At 46.1% G+C, this 17434-nt stretch overlaps 6 protein-coding genes across 6 annotated transcripts; 4 read left to right on the top strand and 2 right to left on the bottom strand.

Moving 5' to 3' along the window:
* Nucleotides 1-122: 122 nt before the first annotated feature.
* Nucleotides 123-1931, top strand: SERLADRAFT_353801 (protoplast regeneration and killer toxin resistance protein SKT5; the record flags this gene model as incomplete). Its single annotated transcript, XM_007313108.1, has 3 exons — nt 123-1040; nt 1097-1302; nt 1385-1931. The coding sequence occupies 3 exons, from the start codon at nt 354-356 to the stop codon at nt 1560-1562; spliced, it is 1071 nt and encodes a 356-aa protein (XP_007313170.1).
* SERLADRAFT_377053 (uncharacterized protein) lies at nt 1903-2530 on the top strand (the record flags this gene model as incomplete). The annotated part of the gene is made up of 1 exon (XM_007313043.1): nt 1903-2530. One exon carries the CDS (start codon nt 2287-2289, stop codon nt 2464-2466), a length of 180 nt encoding a protein of 59 aa, XP_007313105.1.
* A 15-nt stretch (nt 2531-2545) lies between these two features.
* SERLADRAFT_432870 (uncharacterized protein) lies at nt 2546-7112 on the bottom strand (the record flags this gene model as incomplete). Its single annotated transcript, XM_007313044.1, has 18 exons — nt 2546-2668; nt 2738-2830; nt 2886-2980; nt 3042-3116; nt 3168-3208; nt 3266-3484; nt 3541-3804; nt 3856-4089; nt 4138-4314; nt 4366-4772; nt 4832-5186; nt 5236-5463; nt 5515-5624; nt 5677-6141; nt 6193-6415; nt 6470-6815; nt 6874-6916; nt 6975-7112. 18 exons carry the CDS (start codon nt 7110-7112, stop codon nt 2546-2548), a joined length of 3636 nt encoding a protein of 1211 aa, XP_007313106.1.
* A 307-nt stretch (nt 7113-7419) lies between these two features.
* On the bottom strand, nt 7420-9793 carry SERLADRAFT_359241 (uncharacterized protein; the record flags this gene model as incomplete). The annotated part of the gene is made up of 13 exons (XM_007313045.1): nt 7420-7969; nt 8026-8226; nt 8286-8364; nt 8421-8500; nt 8556-8742; nt 8802-8843; nt 8899-8946; nt 8997-9096; nt 9146-9189; nt 9245-9374; nt 9430-9448; nt 9510-9549; nt 9618-9793. The coding sequence occupies 13 exons, from the start codon at nt 9657-9659 to the stop codon at nt 7866-7868; spliced, it is 1116 nt and encodes a 371-aa protein (XP_007313107.1).
* Nucleotides 9794-10149: 356 nt separating this feature from the next.
* Nucleotides 10150-11934, top strand: SERLADRAFT_456050 (uncharacterized protein; the record flags this gene model as incomplete). Its single annotated transcript, XM_007313046.1, has 10 exons — nt 10150-10217; nt 10279-10315; nt 10363-10506; nt 10568-10797; nt 10866-11137; nt 11189-11234; nt 11282-11472; nt 11528-11614; nt 11673-11776; nt 11831-11934. The coding sequence occupies 8 exons, from the start codon at nt 10468-10470 to the stop codon at nt 11843-11845; spliced, it is 984 nt and encodes a 327-aa protein (XP_007313108.1).
* Nucleotides 11935-12337: 403 nt separating this feature from the next.
* On the top strand, nt 12338-17326 carry SERLADRAFT_353805 (uncharacterized protein; the record flags this gene model as incomplete). Its single annotated transcript, XM_007313047.1, has 16 exons — nt 12338-12623; nt 12741-13255; nt 13418-13566; nt 13619-13711; nt 13766-13956; nt 14005-14103; nt 14307-14812; nt 14865-14973; nt 15036-15124; nt 15175-15334; nt 15386-15916; nt 15970-16084; nt 16140-16383; nt 16432-16617; nt 16673-17068; nt 17126-17326. 16 exons carry the CDS (start codon nt 12464-12466, stop codon nt 17207-17209), a joined length of 3627 nt encoding a protein of 1208 aa, XP_007313109.1.
* Between the last annotated feature and the right edge of the window lie 108 nt (nt 17327-17434).

Below are 17434 nucleotides of genomic sequence, written 5' to 3' on the forward strand. Positions count from 1 at the left end.
CACCAAGGGGTCAGCCGCGCTCTTTCACAGATTCTCCACGCATATTACCACAGCAACAGTATGATCAATACGAAGTCGACGACAACGGTCCTCCTTCACCCCAGGATGGGGATGATTTCTTTATATCTCAGCAGAATAACAGTTATCCAGATCAGCAAGCACTTCCCCCACGTTCCATCGCCACCCAATCAGTACGATCTCCCTCCCCCCCGCAAGGCCCCATCTTAGACCACTCACACCTCCGTCCCGGTAACCAAGCATCCCTCCTCTCATACGAGCGCACCCTTGAGCTTTATCGTGCAAATGCTAAGAAGACCCAAGACCCCGATTTGCAGTTCGAGTTCGCCGTCTTCATGATTGACGCTTCCAAATCTTTTCCTATCCCTACCCCCACTCCTGGAAACGTCATGGAAATCGAGAAAGCAGTCGAGAAGCGGGAGAATCTCGTACACGAGGCCACCTCGTTGCTCAAGCGTCTCGCAGACAGAGGTCACCCAGCTTCACAATATTTCCTAGCAGATTGTTACGCAAACGGTCTCGGCACTGTGAAAAACAGACAAGACTTTGATCGTGCATATCCCTTGTTTGTCCTAGCTGCTAAGCACGGCCATCCAGATGCTGCCTATCGTGCCGGCACCTGTTGCGAAAACGGATGGGGCTGCCGCCGTGAATCCGCCAAGGCCCTTCAGTTCTTCCGTAAAGCCGCTGCAGCACAGCATCCTGGCGCCATGTATCGTATTGGCATCGCAGAGCTAAACGGAGAACTAGGGTTATCAAAGAGGCCCAGAGAGGGTGTCAAGTGGCTCAAACGCTCTGCAGAGCACGCCAATGCAGAGTTCCCTCATGCATTGCACGAGCTGGCGCTTCTTCACGAACGTGGTGTCGAGAACGTCGTTTTCATCGACGTCGAATACTCGGTAGAGTTGCTCGCTCAGGGTGCCGAATTGGGATATGCGCCCTCTGCACATCGCTTGGGGGAGTGCTACGAATATGGCAAAATGGGTTGTCCCCAGGACCCTGCGCTCTCTATTCATTACTATGTGCGCAATTCTTTTACTCAGCGTACCTCTACTTGACGAGCTATTCACCATAACAGAACATTGCTGCTCAACAGAACCACAGAGACGCATGCTTTGCGTTGACAGCGTGGTACCTAGTCGGCTCTCCGGGTGTCCTCCCCCAATCGGATACAGAGGCATTCTTGTGGGCGAAGAAAGCGGCTGATGCAGGTCTTGCAAAAGCCATGTATGCCGTGGGCTACTTCTTGGAAGTCGGCATTGGTACGCCCCCGAATATGTCCGAGTACGTCTAGCCTACTCGCACAACGCTATTTTTGCATCAGTTTCTTCTTATTACTCGCTACTCACTTCCCCTCCCTTTATAGATCTCTCTCCTACTACAAGAAGGCAGCAGAGCTAGGTGACAAGCGTGCTTCCCAACGGCTCAAAGGAGCCACAAATACGCCTATGCCCCATCCCGGTGGTCCTGGGTCAGTTATCAGCAGAGACGTGGGCGATACGATGAATGGAAAGCACAACAACAAAGATTGCATCATCATGTAAACGACAGAAGTGCATTTGCTCATTCTTCGCATCAGAGGAGAGTGGTATACGAAAGGATGCTTGATCAAGATCATGGACTGCAAGGGGCAGCTGGAAGACCGTACATTGCCTTGCCACCCGTTATAATTTTCACGCTCGTTACCTGCTTAAAAAGAACTACACAGGTCTACTCGGATATTCATTTTAATCATATATGCTGGGACTGGTTAGCTGTATGCATCAGTCGTTTAATAATCTTATGTATATACAAGTGGACTCGGATGGACTGGTAGTAGGTTAGATACGATAACGAACGATTAGATCTGATTTTGTGGCAGCATTTATTTAATTTCACTTTCTTGAAGAATTCCATCATACCCTTGAATCTATTCTTTGAGCTTCAAGTTGTTGCAGGGAGTCAAACTGGATTCTTCTCCACACATAGATTTCTATCAGTTGTTGGCAGTTCCACGAACAGCTTCAGCTACCGATATCAAGCTTGCGTACCACCGTGCCCTCCTGCTATCTCACCCAGACAAACGTGTCAATGCTGCCAACGTCCCGACAGCAGACATCGCCTTGATCAAGGAAGCATACACGACACTTGCGTCTACATCGTCAAGAGCTACATACGATGCGCAACTATCCCAAAATCGCAAGCCCAGCGGACCCAGACCTGCTCAGATCATCTCACTAGAAGATTTCAGCGATACCGGTCCTGACGACGAAAGTGGATTATGGACGTATGGCTGTCGATGCGGAGGTCAATACCGGATTGGTGAAGAGGATATGGATAAAGGTCAGCATCTGGTGGGCTGCACCAGCTGTTCTGAAGTCGTGTGGGTGGGCTATGAGATCGCCGAGGATGGATGACTGGGTTAAAAGTCTTGCGAACATAGGAACGCAGTGGATTTACGACCAATGATAGTATGTGCTTTATTCTACGATGTGTGATTATGAAAATCTAAGATTATGTTCTGATTATCCATCCCCAATCCCATCATTCAGTCCATAACCATGGCGCCCTCGCGATCAGCCTCCCATTTTTTGATCAAAGCAGAACGTAACTCTCTGCCCAATGCGAGTGACACGGGCCAAGGGACTGCATTGCCAATTTGGCGATGCATCTAGCAGTAAAAGAAAAGGAATATCAGTTAGAACGGGAGAAGAGATGCACTTGGTATACTTAAACTAACTGTTATTACGTTATCGCCGTCAGCGTAGAAAGTGAAATAATCAGGGAATCCTTGCGATCTTGCAAGTTCCCGTACCGTTACGATCCGCATACACTATAAAGAAAAGAGATTAGATTATATCTCGTATTTGACAATAAGGATAACTTACATATGGATTCAAGACGCGACATTGCTTTGCAGTGGGATCAACGTTAGTCACTGTGGTTTGAAACCAGAGACTTCTATCCAACCGCCCATAAAGACCTGGATTTTACAAATTGATGAGAAACACCGATACATATCTGACGAGATGTAGTTGGATTACCAGGTCTAAACCCAGATCTAGCCATTGCAGAACCAGGATTCGCCGTTTGCCATTCCCAAAGAGCAGAAGGCATATCTATGAAGTTTTATATGAGCAAGCAGTTTGTGACGTGTTCTGTGCACATACCCCTATAATCCGCTTTGGCTTTGAGAGGGATACTCCTCACTCTGGATATACGTTAGCTATGCTGAGTTTGGGATACATATATGGCAAATCAGGCTCACCTTTTCACCTTGATAGGAAGGTAAGTTCGAGTGTATTGCTGAAGGTCTTCAGTTGGTTTCCGTCGGCACCACAGCTGGAAGGCCGTGCGTGGTTCATGTCGGTATACCGCTTGACCACGGAGACCGCACCAAGCTTTCTGCTTGTCGCACTTGACTTGCTTGATATCATCGCGTGTTTCCGGATCTTGGCGAGATCTGCCAGCACGGTCCGGATTGCTCCTAGATAGAACACATTGCGTGAGTTAGGTCGCCCTAGACACATACGGAGGCCATACCAATCGAATAAAGGAAGATCGTGTATTGCATCATCAATAGACACATAACTATGGGGCGCTGTCCCGTTCATGAACTTGATGGGACGAACATAGTGACCGTTTGGAAACTTAATCTCCAGACTATCTACAAGAGGGAAGTCATGCGATGGTTGAGGAAGTTCTGGTAACGGGTAGCCATGCTTCGACGCGACAAGGAAAAAGCGGACGCGGGTCTGTGGAGTACCATAATGTGCGGCCTGGAGCAAGCCAACACGAACTTGGTAACTGTATGACGTGTAAAGAAGTATTGGTCTCACGATTCAAAGCAATACGTACCCCATAGCAATCATCACCCGCATCACAAATTTCAAGCCACCCATTTCAATGCCTCCCGCAACTTTATGCTCATCAACCTGATGAGCCTTGAGGTTATACTGAAGGAACCCGCGAACGTTCTCAAATATGCAGTACCGAGGCTGTAGAAAGTCGATCCAAGATAAGACATTGAGGATGAGATTGCTCTTTAGGTCATTGGCTTTCTGGTACATATTCAGCCGAGAGTGGGGCTGGCTGGACAGAATTGAGCTTATCGCGAATATCAGCAGAACCATCACTCACCATGGAAACCCAGCTACTATACAGTCTATATCCCCTGGTCGAAGAGGCGGAGGTAGGTTCTTATTATTGTCTATAGTCTTAAGCCTGTCCACTGGAAGCCCTTCATGCTTCTTTATAGCCCACTGTAATATCTTATTTGCACATTGGTTGTACACAGTGGTATCCGGACAATTGCGCCTACGATAGATCCAATAAGTTGCGCATATAATATATGTGGCAAATACGTACTTCATGGTCCTTGCAGCACTAGGTGAAATTTCGACTGCATGTGTCACCTTTATACAACCGGATTCCTCCAGACCTAATCCAAATGCTCCTGATCCACCAAAAGGATCGAATGCGCGAAGAGGTCGTCGTCGAGCATTGGACATAAACTCCTTCAAAGTATTATGTTTGTCTAAGTTTTCCTGGACGCACGTTTTGCATATGAGAAGTTCGTGCGGCTCCATGTCCCTCCTTTGGTTCCAAGACCGTACGTCTAAGGAGGGGAAGTGATACCGGACAAAGAAATGGTTTGGTGCAGCTAATAGCCAAGCTCTGGGATCTGGTAGTGAATTGTGTGGATACACAAAGCATAGTCCGAGCAGGTCTGATAATACGACTTCCATCTCATCATCAGTGGCGAACAAGTGACGCTGACAATACAGTACATTGAACAGGGGCGGTGGAAACAATAAAAAATAAGATGACAAACCTCGTCTTTGATTATATTGTGTGGGCGCAGTCCGAGCTTGTCCATGCGCCCGAATAATTTGACCTTAACGCTGGGTTCATCACTCTCCCGCAACCTAGTTGGAAATGAGATGCTCGTCAAGTGACCCACATGACATGGGCCCTCTTTCGCCTTGATGAGAACGAAGTCATTGATGTGATAACTGACACCATGCCATGCTACGCCATTGGTTATCTTTTTTCCGTACAGTTCTTGATCTCTGTGCTCGACGAGCAGACAACCAGGGCAGTTATCCGGTGGTGCACTATTTACTGCTAAGGATGCTTGTCTTGCGTTGATATCCGTGAAGGATGCAGTTTTGCAGTCATAAACGAGCCTAGACTCATATTTAGAAATACTATGAGTGTCACCGCTTGGAAACCAACCTGCAATAAAAATCCTGTGGCTTGAATGTCGGAAGTTTCGTTAAGGGGTCCGGGAAATGGACGGTGACTTTGCCCACAATCAGCGAAAAGGCAAGAGAATTACATATGTCTGTCAAAAAGAGCTCTTGTGGGTCGCTAATTTCTTGCAAAACAGTTTTTGTGCTATGTTCGAACCAAAGAACATGCATTGTTTCGTGTTCTCCGTCAAGGTATATAATCTTGGCAAACCTGATGGAATATAAGCAATACATATCGGACTTGTAGTTGTAGATGACCTACCAAAAGAAATCAGCTAGATGGGCCTTGGGAGGAATATCCTTCGGATGAGGCAACTCGGGGGCTTTTTTATTCTCGTACTGGCCAATTGCAACCACGACGACGTCACCTAACTATCTAAGCTAAGGATGCATATCAGCAAAGTAGCACACCAACGAAACTCACCGAGTAGTTTACACCACCAATCTGAACACATCGAAGCCAGCGGGACCTTGGCTTCAACCGTTGTTCCGGTTGGATGTGGACTGGTCGCTCTTCAACTGCGGCTCGCTCTATAAATCTACGCATTCTCAGTAGTGGATCATATGTTGGTGCTTCAGACAACGGCTTTGGACGTGGTCCAATTACAATCAAGTGTTCTTTAAAGTAACCTGTTGCCATTTGGGCTATAAGCGGTGTAACATGGGTTGGGTTCTGGTTCTCCGTACGAAGCACAGCTAGGTCCAAATTTCCGTTAAGTTTGTGAAGAGGCCGTTTGGGGAAGGAAGGTCTAGCAATCCGCGTAGCAGCAGGGCCCGCCCTTCTAGGAAGAGCCGTCGGTGCTTTACGCTGAAGATGTTGAATAAGAGGCGACTCTGCTATTCTATCAGGATTTTCTATAGTCTCCAAGGCCAGGCTGAGATCAGGAACCTAAAACCGAAAGTAAGTGATAAGTAGCCACAACAAAGTATCTAGCCTTACTGCAGCCCATAAGTCCTTTTCTTCTAGGGGATGCCCCAGTATGTCCAATGTTAAAAACTCTTGAAGAAAGTCTTTATACACTCGGTTAGGCTCTTTCAAGGCTGATGAGATAACCAGTTGCACTATTCGTCGTGATCCCAAAAATGAGCGCAAGTAACGAAGGTATTTCCGCGATGGATCCTTGAGCTGATACCAAGAGTGCTCCGTTTCGATATATACTGGGCTTGAATAGAAAGTCAGATATCCAAATATTACACACAATCTATAGTCCACCCACTCATCTCGCTTCGTGAAATCGAAGTCATAGCGTAATATTGCACCGAGGAGTATCAACTGCGGTTCCAATTCTTCCTCTAAGCCGTCCTCCTGACCCTCGTCCTCGTCGTTTTCAAATATGGGAGCGACGATGCCTGCACCCTCGAAGTGACGATCGATAACTCCATCGTCCTCTTCCAGAGCCGTCAATAAAACCATCTCATTGTCATGATTGGGGTCAAAGATGGAGAAGTCGGAAAGTGACCTGACGGGTTTGGAACCGTCGTCGTCTTCATCGGGATCTTCGCCGAATACCACGAAGTCTTTCGTCTCACGTATCTCATTTGGCTGGTGATGGTAGTGGCTCACTGTCAATATCTGATTAACTAAATTCTGAGTAATATATCCTGTCAGTGTTTCACACACCTGCCAGAGGACGAGAACTACCAAGACTACGGCGTTTAGAACCCTAGGTGTCCGATATACTCAGCATATATTCGGGTCAGGCGTTTTTTTTTTGTACTCACACGAACACTTTGGTCAGACAGACCATCGAGGCTGCGTTTTCGGCCGCTCTGAGTGCCGCTAGTGTCTGTGCCACTACCGTCTTGAGCTTCATCGGGAAAGCTTATCTCGTAAGCAGTCGGACGACGACGAGGCGGCATTGAGTCAGATATTGTATACTAAAGTTATGCCAACCCGCTCGTGAGTGTATTGCTAGTGAAACGAGGCTATTGGACGTTGACTGAAAGAGCGTAATTGCATTTAAGTTGTCAGTCTAGCTCAGGAATCATAGGATATTAGGAAAATTTCCACCTAAAGCAATGTTATCACGTATAGGGTATACGCGTATTCGATTCAGCGTCGATGAGACACGTCTAAAGGCCTATCACAGCGTGCACACAACGTGCATTGCACAGTTACCAGACCACGGAACGTAGAAAACCATGCCTTGTAGGCGCCCATAACTACAGGTGAGCGCGAACCGCACACGTGACATGCATGTAATATTTTGCGAGAAGTCACAAAGTTGATCTCGAGATTTACCCGTACGTGTATTGCGAGATTTACATTGCTAAAAGAAACTACTTGGGCTGATAGAGGATACGAGGAAGTACAAAGGATGTAGGTATTGAAGGCGATACTATGTGTAGCAGTATACAGTCAAAAAATGGCGATGTTTTGAACCTACTTTCCAGGAGAAAAACATAGCGCAGCGAGGGAAGGGGTAGCACAGTCACTGGAGACACTGGAAAGAGTGAGGTAGAAATATTGATGGAAATTTGAACTTGGGGGGGGCGAATAAAAAAAATAGGCGTCTACAAGTCAAGGCCGTCAAAAGAAGGAGTCGATTGTTCGAACCAAGAAAATACTGGTGAAGCGACCAATTATAAAAGGGTCAAATTTGATCCATCTGGTTACTCAGTTGGTGGGACTGCCGCAGCCGTGGTCTGAGGTCCTGCCAGTGCACCCTCGGGAATACCGCCAGCGGAAGTGATTGCTTCGCCAACTTGGTGGAAATCTGTGAGACACCATGATGCGATGAGATATTTCTCCCCAGAAGGAAGGAGTCCTTACCAAGTATTTCGCTATACATCATGACCTTCCATGTATCTACAGGGAGGTCGGCATCGTTGAAACTCCAGTCGAATTTCTCGACAGCAACTGGCTCGTCAGTTGGGTCATGGTAGGGAGCGACATATTCGTGGGCAAGGGACTCCGTAGCATCTATCCGTTTTCGAGGGTCAAACACCAACATCTTCTCCAACAGGTCTAATGCTACAAATTATAAATATGATTAGATGATATTTCAAGAATGAAAAGCCGATGCGGCATACCATCTTCATCTTTGGTGCGTAACTTCTGGCTGAATGGAACACGTTCTCTCTTTGGTAAACTCTGTACAAAGCGAAGCGTCTATGTTTGTGATCATGAGAAAAAAGTCCTATAAAGATGCCGAGATGATCACCCACGTTTTCACTACAGATTGTCTCAATGACATCATCGGGTGGGGTACCCAAGAGTTCCGTGATGATGGAAAACTGGTTCACGTCTTACGACCAGGAGGTTCAGGCGTCGTACTGTGAATTCCAACAGAGGAGACTCACGATCTTTTCCAGGGAATAATGGCTTTCCCTCAAGCATTTCAGCAAATATACATCCTGTACTCCAGATGTCGACGGCGACGTCGTATTTCTGCCAGGTCAACATGATTTCTGGAGCACGATAATACCTAGTCGAAACATAACCCGTCATTTGTGGATCTTGTATCCTTGCTAAACCAAAATCGCAGATCTGAGCAGGTAACGAACGGGGTGACTAATGTGGAAAATCAACTAGACGAGTTTTCGAACCTTCAGATCACAATTCTCGTTGACTAGTATGTTGCTTGGTTTCTGTACCGAAATGATTTATACTGCATGATTGCACATCAAAAATAGCGAGACTTACAAGATCACGGTGAACGACACCGGCGGAGTGAACATATTTGAGTCCACGCTGTACAAGATAAGAGCGACATCAAAGAAAGGTACAGGGTCGCTGCGTACCAAAATTTGGTACAAAAAGTACTGGATAAACTGCTTCTCCAGAGGACGAGACGTTAGTAGTCGGTGAAGATCCGTCCCAAGCAATTCCGTCACGAAATATCTGCAAAATGCTCCAATGAGAAGAAGATGGGAAGGAAAATGGTACTCACAAGTCTTCAAGCGGTGATATGAATACATCACTTAAACTGATGATCTGTGGATATAAACAAGTAAGATATATCGGCTGTATGTGCCCGCCAATAACCTACATTTTCGTGCTGGATGTGCTTGAGCAGCTTCAGTTCACGATATGTTCGTTTACTGAGAACAGGGGTGCTGAATGGCTTCATAATTTTCTTGATCGCGACGGATGACCCTGTGAGCTGATCTTTTGCCGAGCTGTCAGAAGAAAATTAGTACTGGGATGCTTCAGAAAATATCTCCATGAGCGCACCAAACGAGACCAAATGCCCCTTCCCCAGTGTCGTAATTAGACCGGATAATCCAAAAGATCAACGAAAGAGCCATGCTCACCCATGCCTACCGGCTGTAGATCGACGTAGCGGGTTGTCACCTGTAAGAGCGATGTATCACTCCGATTCTACACTATCTGTTCAGATTCCAAGACACAGCGGTGCTTACCTCAAAGGAGGTACCGAATATACTGAGTTTAACAAACGACATTGTGCAGATCTTGATTGCGGGGAGACCGAGGGTTCAAGAACAATGACAAGGACCTGCAAGGGATTATGGAAAGCAAGAAACTAACAATACTGGGATTTGACGAGGAGGAAGAGATGACCGTCCTGTTGGTCCACCTGTTTGTGGCAATCGAATTATATTCTTATAATTGGAAATGGCAAGAAGTGTCCAGAACTTTGATCCAATTTTCCGGATGTTAGTCGGGGTCCTACAGTAAATCTGTGGAGTCTAGACCCCAAATACCAGTTCCTCCACAAATACCCGATGTCACATCCGAGTTGAATATCGCATTTACAAATCGCAGTTGCCCAAAAAAAAAAAGGCAGAGAAAGGAGTGATAGACGTGTTCACCAATGGTATATAAAAATATCTACTGTTTGTTGAAGTAGATAATATAATACGGAGTTCTCCGACGGTGATGGGGGTCCGTCTCCGCAATTCGCAAAAATTGTCGTTTTAGGTTGGACAGATCGTGCGATCGCCGAGTAAGCTCGAGTATTGTGAGCAAGTGTTATACATTTTGGTGGCTTGGAGATATTGGTATGTATTTCACTCTCTTTCAACCAATGGTTATTACGTTGATATATCAGATTTATTCTAGTCTAAGAAGCTGACAAACTTGGGTTATAAAGCACGAGGTGAGAGATTTTTAGAATTGCTTAGCACTGCAGTAAAGTGTTCTCAGGCTTTCGTCTGCTCAAACGGAAAGACACGGAACGTTTCCTGAACTTGAACTTGACCTTTGTCCTACAACGACCTTTGATATTCTGTCCTTTGGCGTGTGCATACCATGTCTTTCATACGCGCCGCTACCGTAGCACGGTCTTTGGCACGTGTCGACTTGTATTTTGCGTGAAATCACCTTTATTCATCCTTAAATTTTGTTGTAGGCTGCAAACGCTCGCCGGTATTCCGCTGAAGCTGCAGCGCCCAAAAAATCGTCCAAACTTCCTCTGTATTTTGGTGGTGCTGGAATTGTTGGTCTCGGTGCCTACGTTTATCTCGGAGGCAGTGAACCCAAAGTAGCGAAGAAAGTGCAGGAGACAAGCCCTCTTGATCCACAGAAATTCGTGGACTTCAAGCTCAAGAAGGTCGAACCGTACAACCACAATACAGCGAAGTGAGTTCAAAAAGTTAATAGCAGCCTTATAGCGGATATCAATCGAGGTACTATCTATTCTATACTAGATTCATCTTTGAGCTTCCTGATGGCCAAGCCTCTTTGCTTCCCGTGGCTTCGTGTCTCTATGTCAAGGCTGCTGACCCCGACGCTCTGAAGGATGACAAAGGCAAGCCTATATACCGCCCATATACCCCCATCTCGCACCCAGACCAGGAGGGAGAACTTACCCTTCTCGTGAAGAAGTACGAGACCGGCAATGCGTCGAAATACTTCTTCACCTTGAAGCCTGGAGACAAGATGTCCTTCAAAGGTCCTCTTCCGAAATGGCCTTATAAGAGTAAGTCTTGACTTGGAGAAAATATGAATATAACAACTTACCTTCATACAGTAAATGAATTTGAGGAGGTTGGGTTGATTGGTGGAGGAAGCGGAATGTAAGCAGAGTTCTAGTATATAAATCTCGTGCTTCACCAGTCTTCAGCACGCCTTTATACCAAGTTCTTGCTCATGCACTTGCTGACAACACCAACAAGACGAAGTTCAAGTTGCTTTTCGCCAATGTCACGGAACAGGATATCCTTCTTCGCGAGGAATTCGACGCACTGAAGAAAAAGCACCCTAATAACTTCGATGTCGTTTATGTTCTTGACAAACCCCCTGCTAACTGGAAAGGTAAGTAGAACGATCCTAATAACATTCGATGAATCTCACTAGTCACTATCGTCAGGCCCCAGCGGTTTTATTACTGCAGACCTCATTAAGCAGCACATTGCACCTCCGTCGTTGGGAGACAAAGTAAAGATCTTTATCTGTGGTATGTTTGATCTTCTTGTTAGTATAACAGACATGGACAGTTCAATCCACGGTAATAGGTCCTCCCCCACAAGTTGCTGCGATATCTGGAAACAAGACCGGTATCAAATCGCAAGGGCCATTGACTGGGGCTTTGAAGGAGCTGGGCTACAACGAGGACCAGGTATGGATGTTATTTATAGTGTTGCCTAACATTTCTCACAAAAACCTACTTCAGGTCTTCAAATTCTGAGTGACATATGGTAGATTTAGCTGTAGAGATATACCTTTGGATCTTGTCTTGTTTACAATGAATACCATCTGTGCTCGACTGCTGTATCACACGGAGTTTAAGAGTGCTATGCCTGCGCACCTGCGCATCGATACCGAGGGGGTTAGCCGTTACATAAGCCAATACAGGTTATACGCGTCTGCCATCTCCAATCGAGCTCTTTAGCCTGATTAACTGTGTTTTGAACTGCTATCCTTTATTCTGTAAGGCTTGAGCTCTTTTTCTATACTGCGCCTTGTTTGATCTTGATGGTTTCGGAAACCCCAGCCATCGAACAATCTTGGTCTTATAAAGGAACAAAAGGGCTGCGTTCAAGTTCGACACTACCATCACCACTACTTTCCGCTAGTTGCCCGCCCCAGCATGGAAGGCCAAGATACCCAGAAAGCTCGACGTCCTCTTTCATCAACAGCGCTGCCATCGACATCGAATGCTGAAACGGTCATATCTCCAACACCCATACCTCCCACCACTTTCTATGGTCCACCACCATTACCATTGCGGCCCAACCATGTTGGATCGTCTCACACTAATTTCTTACCTCCATCGACGCCGCCACCAACGTACAACTCGCTGGAGATGACACCCTTTCGTGAGCCACAGCTAGTCGGAGAGGATCTTGTTGACGATGCTGGACGTGTTCCTGGTCTTGTTCCTCCCGATGATCAGGGTCAGGCTTCTACCGCTTGGAACGATCAGACAAACGAATGGGAGGCCTCTGGAGATTCATGGGCATCTGGTACAGGAGGATACAACTGGAAACCCGAAACGAGCGCTTGGGATAGCAACCATGGTTGGTCAGGAGGCTACGACACCGCCCCTGACTATGCTACATTTACTACCCCCAAAAAGGTAGATATAGATGGAAGAAATGAAGATGAAGAGCTGAATTGGTGGGACTCCACGGTTCGTGTATGGAATGGACGACCTGGACCAGGAATGTTGCCTCCTGTTCTGGCTGATTTGTTACACCATCCCGATCATTCGTTGTTCTCAGTGAGCGTCACTGCTCCGGATCTGAAGCCTACTCCGCCTGCTTCAGGGAGCGATGTTCCCTCAGATATATCTCCGCCACCATCTGCTGACGACTTGACCTACTCAATTCCACATCCTAATGCATATTACTGCAGGAAGCATAACGGCTGGGTGCTCCTCCTTTGGAAATCATCATCTATCTTACCTCCTCTTGCCAAATCATTCAAACCTCATCATCCTTTTCCTGACCAGAATCGGCGTAAACGCACGAGTTCTTGCATAGGCGATGGGGAACAACCTTTTGGCCAGGTCAACAAAACGCATCACTTCCATCTATACGAAAAAGCCGTAGATTCTCATCAGCTCATGCCGCCTTTCCGCCGCGCGGAATGGGAGGTTGCTGCTCAAGTAAAACAGAAACGAAGGAAGATGACTGTCAACAGTTTGACCGGTATGGAAGGAGTGAGTCCAGTCGTCACAGGAGAAGCTGAAAGTACAGGTGATGACATGGATAACGAAGAAGAGGGCGATCTCCTTGACATCTACGTGTGTTGCCAGTGTTCGATGTACTGCATTGCATCAGATGTGATCCCTGGAATTATTCCTTCAAAGTTAATGGACGATTTCACAAAAGATAGGTCCAGCAACCCAAGTCCAGGAAAGAAGAGCGAGGAAGCTGTTATGGCAGGTTGGGAAACGTTTATCACGTATGTCTACATTTTTTTCACGTTATGTAATGCGATGTTTATCGTAACGAAGGGTTATCGAGAATAAGCTCTGGAAAGGAGAAAGTCGCCCACTACCTATCGGCAGGAAGACATTTCAAGCTAAGCTAGGATGGTCACCAATTGTGTGAGCATGATATATAGTAACTTCCACTTTTATATGTTCTGAAACATCCTGTAGCCGAGAGATATTCGAATACCTTGGTTTCCACCTTAGTTCTATATCTCCAAATTCAACTGGCAGCGAAGAAATGGCTATGGTTCCACCGTCGACGGACTCTCGTACCCCCGAAGGACGTCTGAATCGATCCAAGCTCCTGCGTGCCTGGGTAGAGCTTAGTGCATGGTTGACAGACTACCACCGCCGATTTGGTGAATCATATCCATCATTTTCTTGAATTACCTTCTGATAAAATACAGCCATCGGACTCAAGGCATATGTTCCCCATCAACTATGGGTCCGAGCCGAAAGTGCACGGGAAATGTATCAAAACGCCATAGGTGCTCATCCTGATCAAGGTAAGCCTCGACTTCCTTCTTGTGACCAATCTGACTATGCAAACAGTTCCTCGTGGTTTGATACCGGGCACGTTACTGGATTATGAGCCGATTCGTGGAGCTTGGAAAGCTCTTGGGTTGACACCTACTACGTACTCTTGGGGTAAGTTTAGCTGAATCTTTCCGTCCCTTTAGCCATCCTCATACATCCTCATACATCACAGAACTGCTTGCATTTGCTTACATGGCACAGTGCCGCTGCAATCCCATTGGTACTCCAGATTACTTTAGTCATTTCTACGGGATCGTAAAAGCCATGCAAGATCTGGGTGATATACCTCCCCAAGAATTACAAAACTTAGTGATGGAGGAACGAGGTCGTTATCGCTACACTTATGAAGATCTACAGAATGCAACGAAAACACTTGGCTTTGGAAAAGACGGAGCCCTTGGGGTCGATCTTGAAGACGATGTTCCAGATGATTTTGTGGAGCAAGCTTGGAGAGACACTGTGAGGCGAGCTTGGCGTGACACTCAGGACAGCTCTGATCTCCAAAGAGATGCAAACGATGCTTTCAGGATGATAGCCGAGTCGAGGGGGAGCTCGAAACTGCGCAGTATATGGGCAGATTCGAAGCACAATCAAATGAACCCTTCTCGTGCTTACTCTGTTCTTGAGGTTCCGCAAGATGTGGATGAAACAATGCTGCTTACAGTGTTCTTGATGAGGGTTTGCATCAATTTAGCTTCTCACCTTTTATAAATTCTCATATTATGCATAGATTGAAGAACAACCAGCCCAAACCGATAAGATGCGAGAAGCGTTGGCCACAATTTCTGAAGCAAGGGATAGCGCTCGATTGCGCCAGTTCCTAGAAACTGGTCAAGATCGTGAGTTTCTCGCCATTTTTTTTGCATGTGATTAATCATACTGACGATTTTTTTCTCTGTAGCGGGCGATATCATTGCTCCTACTCGCCCAGATTTGCCAAGAGGTTTGAACCAGCTGGGCAATACGTGCTATCTGAACTCTCTGCTACAGGTAATCCCCATCTCTTTTGTCATTTCTTTATGATACTAAAAAGCAAGTAGTACTTCTATACCATCAGGGAGCTGAGAGAAGCGGTTGCACCTATGGCCAACATTGACATCAAATCCTTAGAGGATGAGAAACTTTCTGACGACGATCTCAAGCGTCATCGTGTCGGAGGTAGATTAGTCACGCGAAGAGAAATTCTACGATCCAAGAAGTGTACGCTGATAATGTCTCTGGAAACTTGTGTTTAACTGACATGTCATTTAGTTGTTAGCCAACTTGCTGACTTGTTTTGGCAACTGGAGTATTGTGAAGCGGCGTCAGTCACTCCCACTATCGATTTGGCCAAACTGGCTCTCGTCACCTCGAGGGACGAAGAAGATGAAGAAGTAGACAGGGGAGGAACGGATTCATCCAACGACACAGATGCTACTTTGGTAGAAGATGGTCCAACGCGAGTTCATTCCGCTGATTCGCCCAGTTCTGTATTGGGAAAGCGACCTCGCGATGATCAAAAAGCGGACGACATGGTTATAGATAGTCCTAAATCAGAGTCGGATGGTGATAAGGCCGGGTTCGTCATAGTATCAAAGCCGAATTCGCCTAGACGGTCAAATTCCCCTCGTTCCCATCGCAAGAGCATCTCGCAATCAAAAAGTGCGGACCCTTCCACTTCTAAGCTGGTGGAAGTTGAAGACGTTGAAATGCGCGAGAGCTCGCAAGCGGTGGAGACTCAAAAGCCACCTCACTTGCCTGCAAGGAAAACTAACATGGCATCTGATTCTATCATGATGTTTGGTAAATTCTCAAAACCTGGGCATGCAGTTTCTGTTTCTCATGATTTTCAATAGGAAAGCAACATGATGTTTCCGAATGTATGGATAATTGCATGTTCCAGATAGAGACGGCCCTACTGAAGTTTGATGGTTTAAGTGGGTCGCAAGATAAAGGGAGTGTAGTCAAGAGGTAAATATTATCATGATCAGTCTTGGACATCATCTGACTAGATAATTATTGTCAGACTCTTTTATGGCAAAATTCGGCAACGCATAACTCCTATGCGCATCGAGGGTCGTTCTCGAGCATCTATACACGAGAAAGAAGATATTTTCTCACATTTACCTATCAATGTCGCGGATAATGGCTTCGACATCTACGATGGTTTAAGTGGCTACTTTGATGATGTTGTTGAATATGAAGGGAATAAAGCAAGGATGGAGGTTGCTCTGGTGGATCTTCCTCCACTGCTTCAAGTCCAGCTTCAGGTATGTGCCTGCATCGCGCTTATTAATCCATCTCATTCTTTCTTCTAGCGAGTCCAATTCAATCGCGAGACCTTGCAGCCATACAAATCACAAGCATATGTCAAGTTTGGAGAAACTATCTACATGGATCGCTTCCTTGATTCTGCTGATTCTCAGAAGAAAGCAAGGTCAAAAATCATTCAAGCGGACCTTACCGCGCGACGAGAACGTATACGGCTACTAACGCAAGACAAGGTTAATACTATATCATTATCTGGCGAGAGTATAATGTCTAACATACAATCAACAGCACGCGCCATTCATACCTGCCTTAGACGGTGCACTTGGCTTCCTTTCAAGACAGGAGAATATTGCTCTACCTGAAGTAGACGAGGAACTGATTGCACAGATGAACAGCGAGCAAGATGTCGTAAAGCTGGAAGTTGAAGAGCTTCGTGCTGGTATCACGAAGCTGAAAGAAGAATTAGAGGACATTTGGCGTGAAGACACCCAAGTTGCGTATGAGCTCACCTCCGTCTTTATCCATCGAGGATCTTCTCCATCTTGGGGTCATTATTTCTTTTACTCCCGACACTTACCAGATCAGCCTGATATGTGGTTCAAGTATAATGACTCCGATGTGGCGGAGGTGCCTAAAGACGAGGTCTTAGCTGATACCACAGGTTCGACTGCAAATCCTTACCTGGTGAGCTTGGTTCGATCATGCATACTAGGTCAAACTTGCTGATCTTTTGTCTCGTAGCTTGTGTTTTCTAGGAAAGGCTCAGAAGTTATACAGACTGTTAAACGATTTGACCCAATGAATCTCGAGGAAGCTGATGCTTAATCCATGCATGTACTAGTAACACTATTAACACTACTTTCCCAATACACTTACATGCTGTACTACATGCATTGCTGTAATTGCTAGGACATTCCCCAATCTCAGATAATGGTTGCTTATGATTGACAATCAATAATTGAGATTGAAAGTTTACTACTATTCTTTATACTCTTTATACTTTACCATATATCACTACTGAGCTAGGATATGAGTAAGAATATAATCCAG

Source organism: Serpula lacrymans (assembly GCF_000218685.1).
Source record: "Serpula lacrymans var. lacrymans S7.9 unplaced genomic scaffold SERLAscaffold_1, whole genome shotgun sequence".
NCBI classification, from domain to species: Eukaryota; Fungi; Basidiomycota; class Agaricomycetes; order Boletales; family Serpulaceae; genus Serpula; species Serpula lacrymans.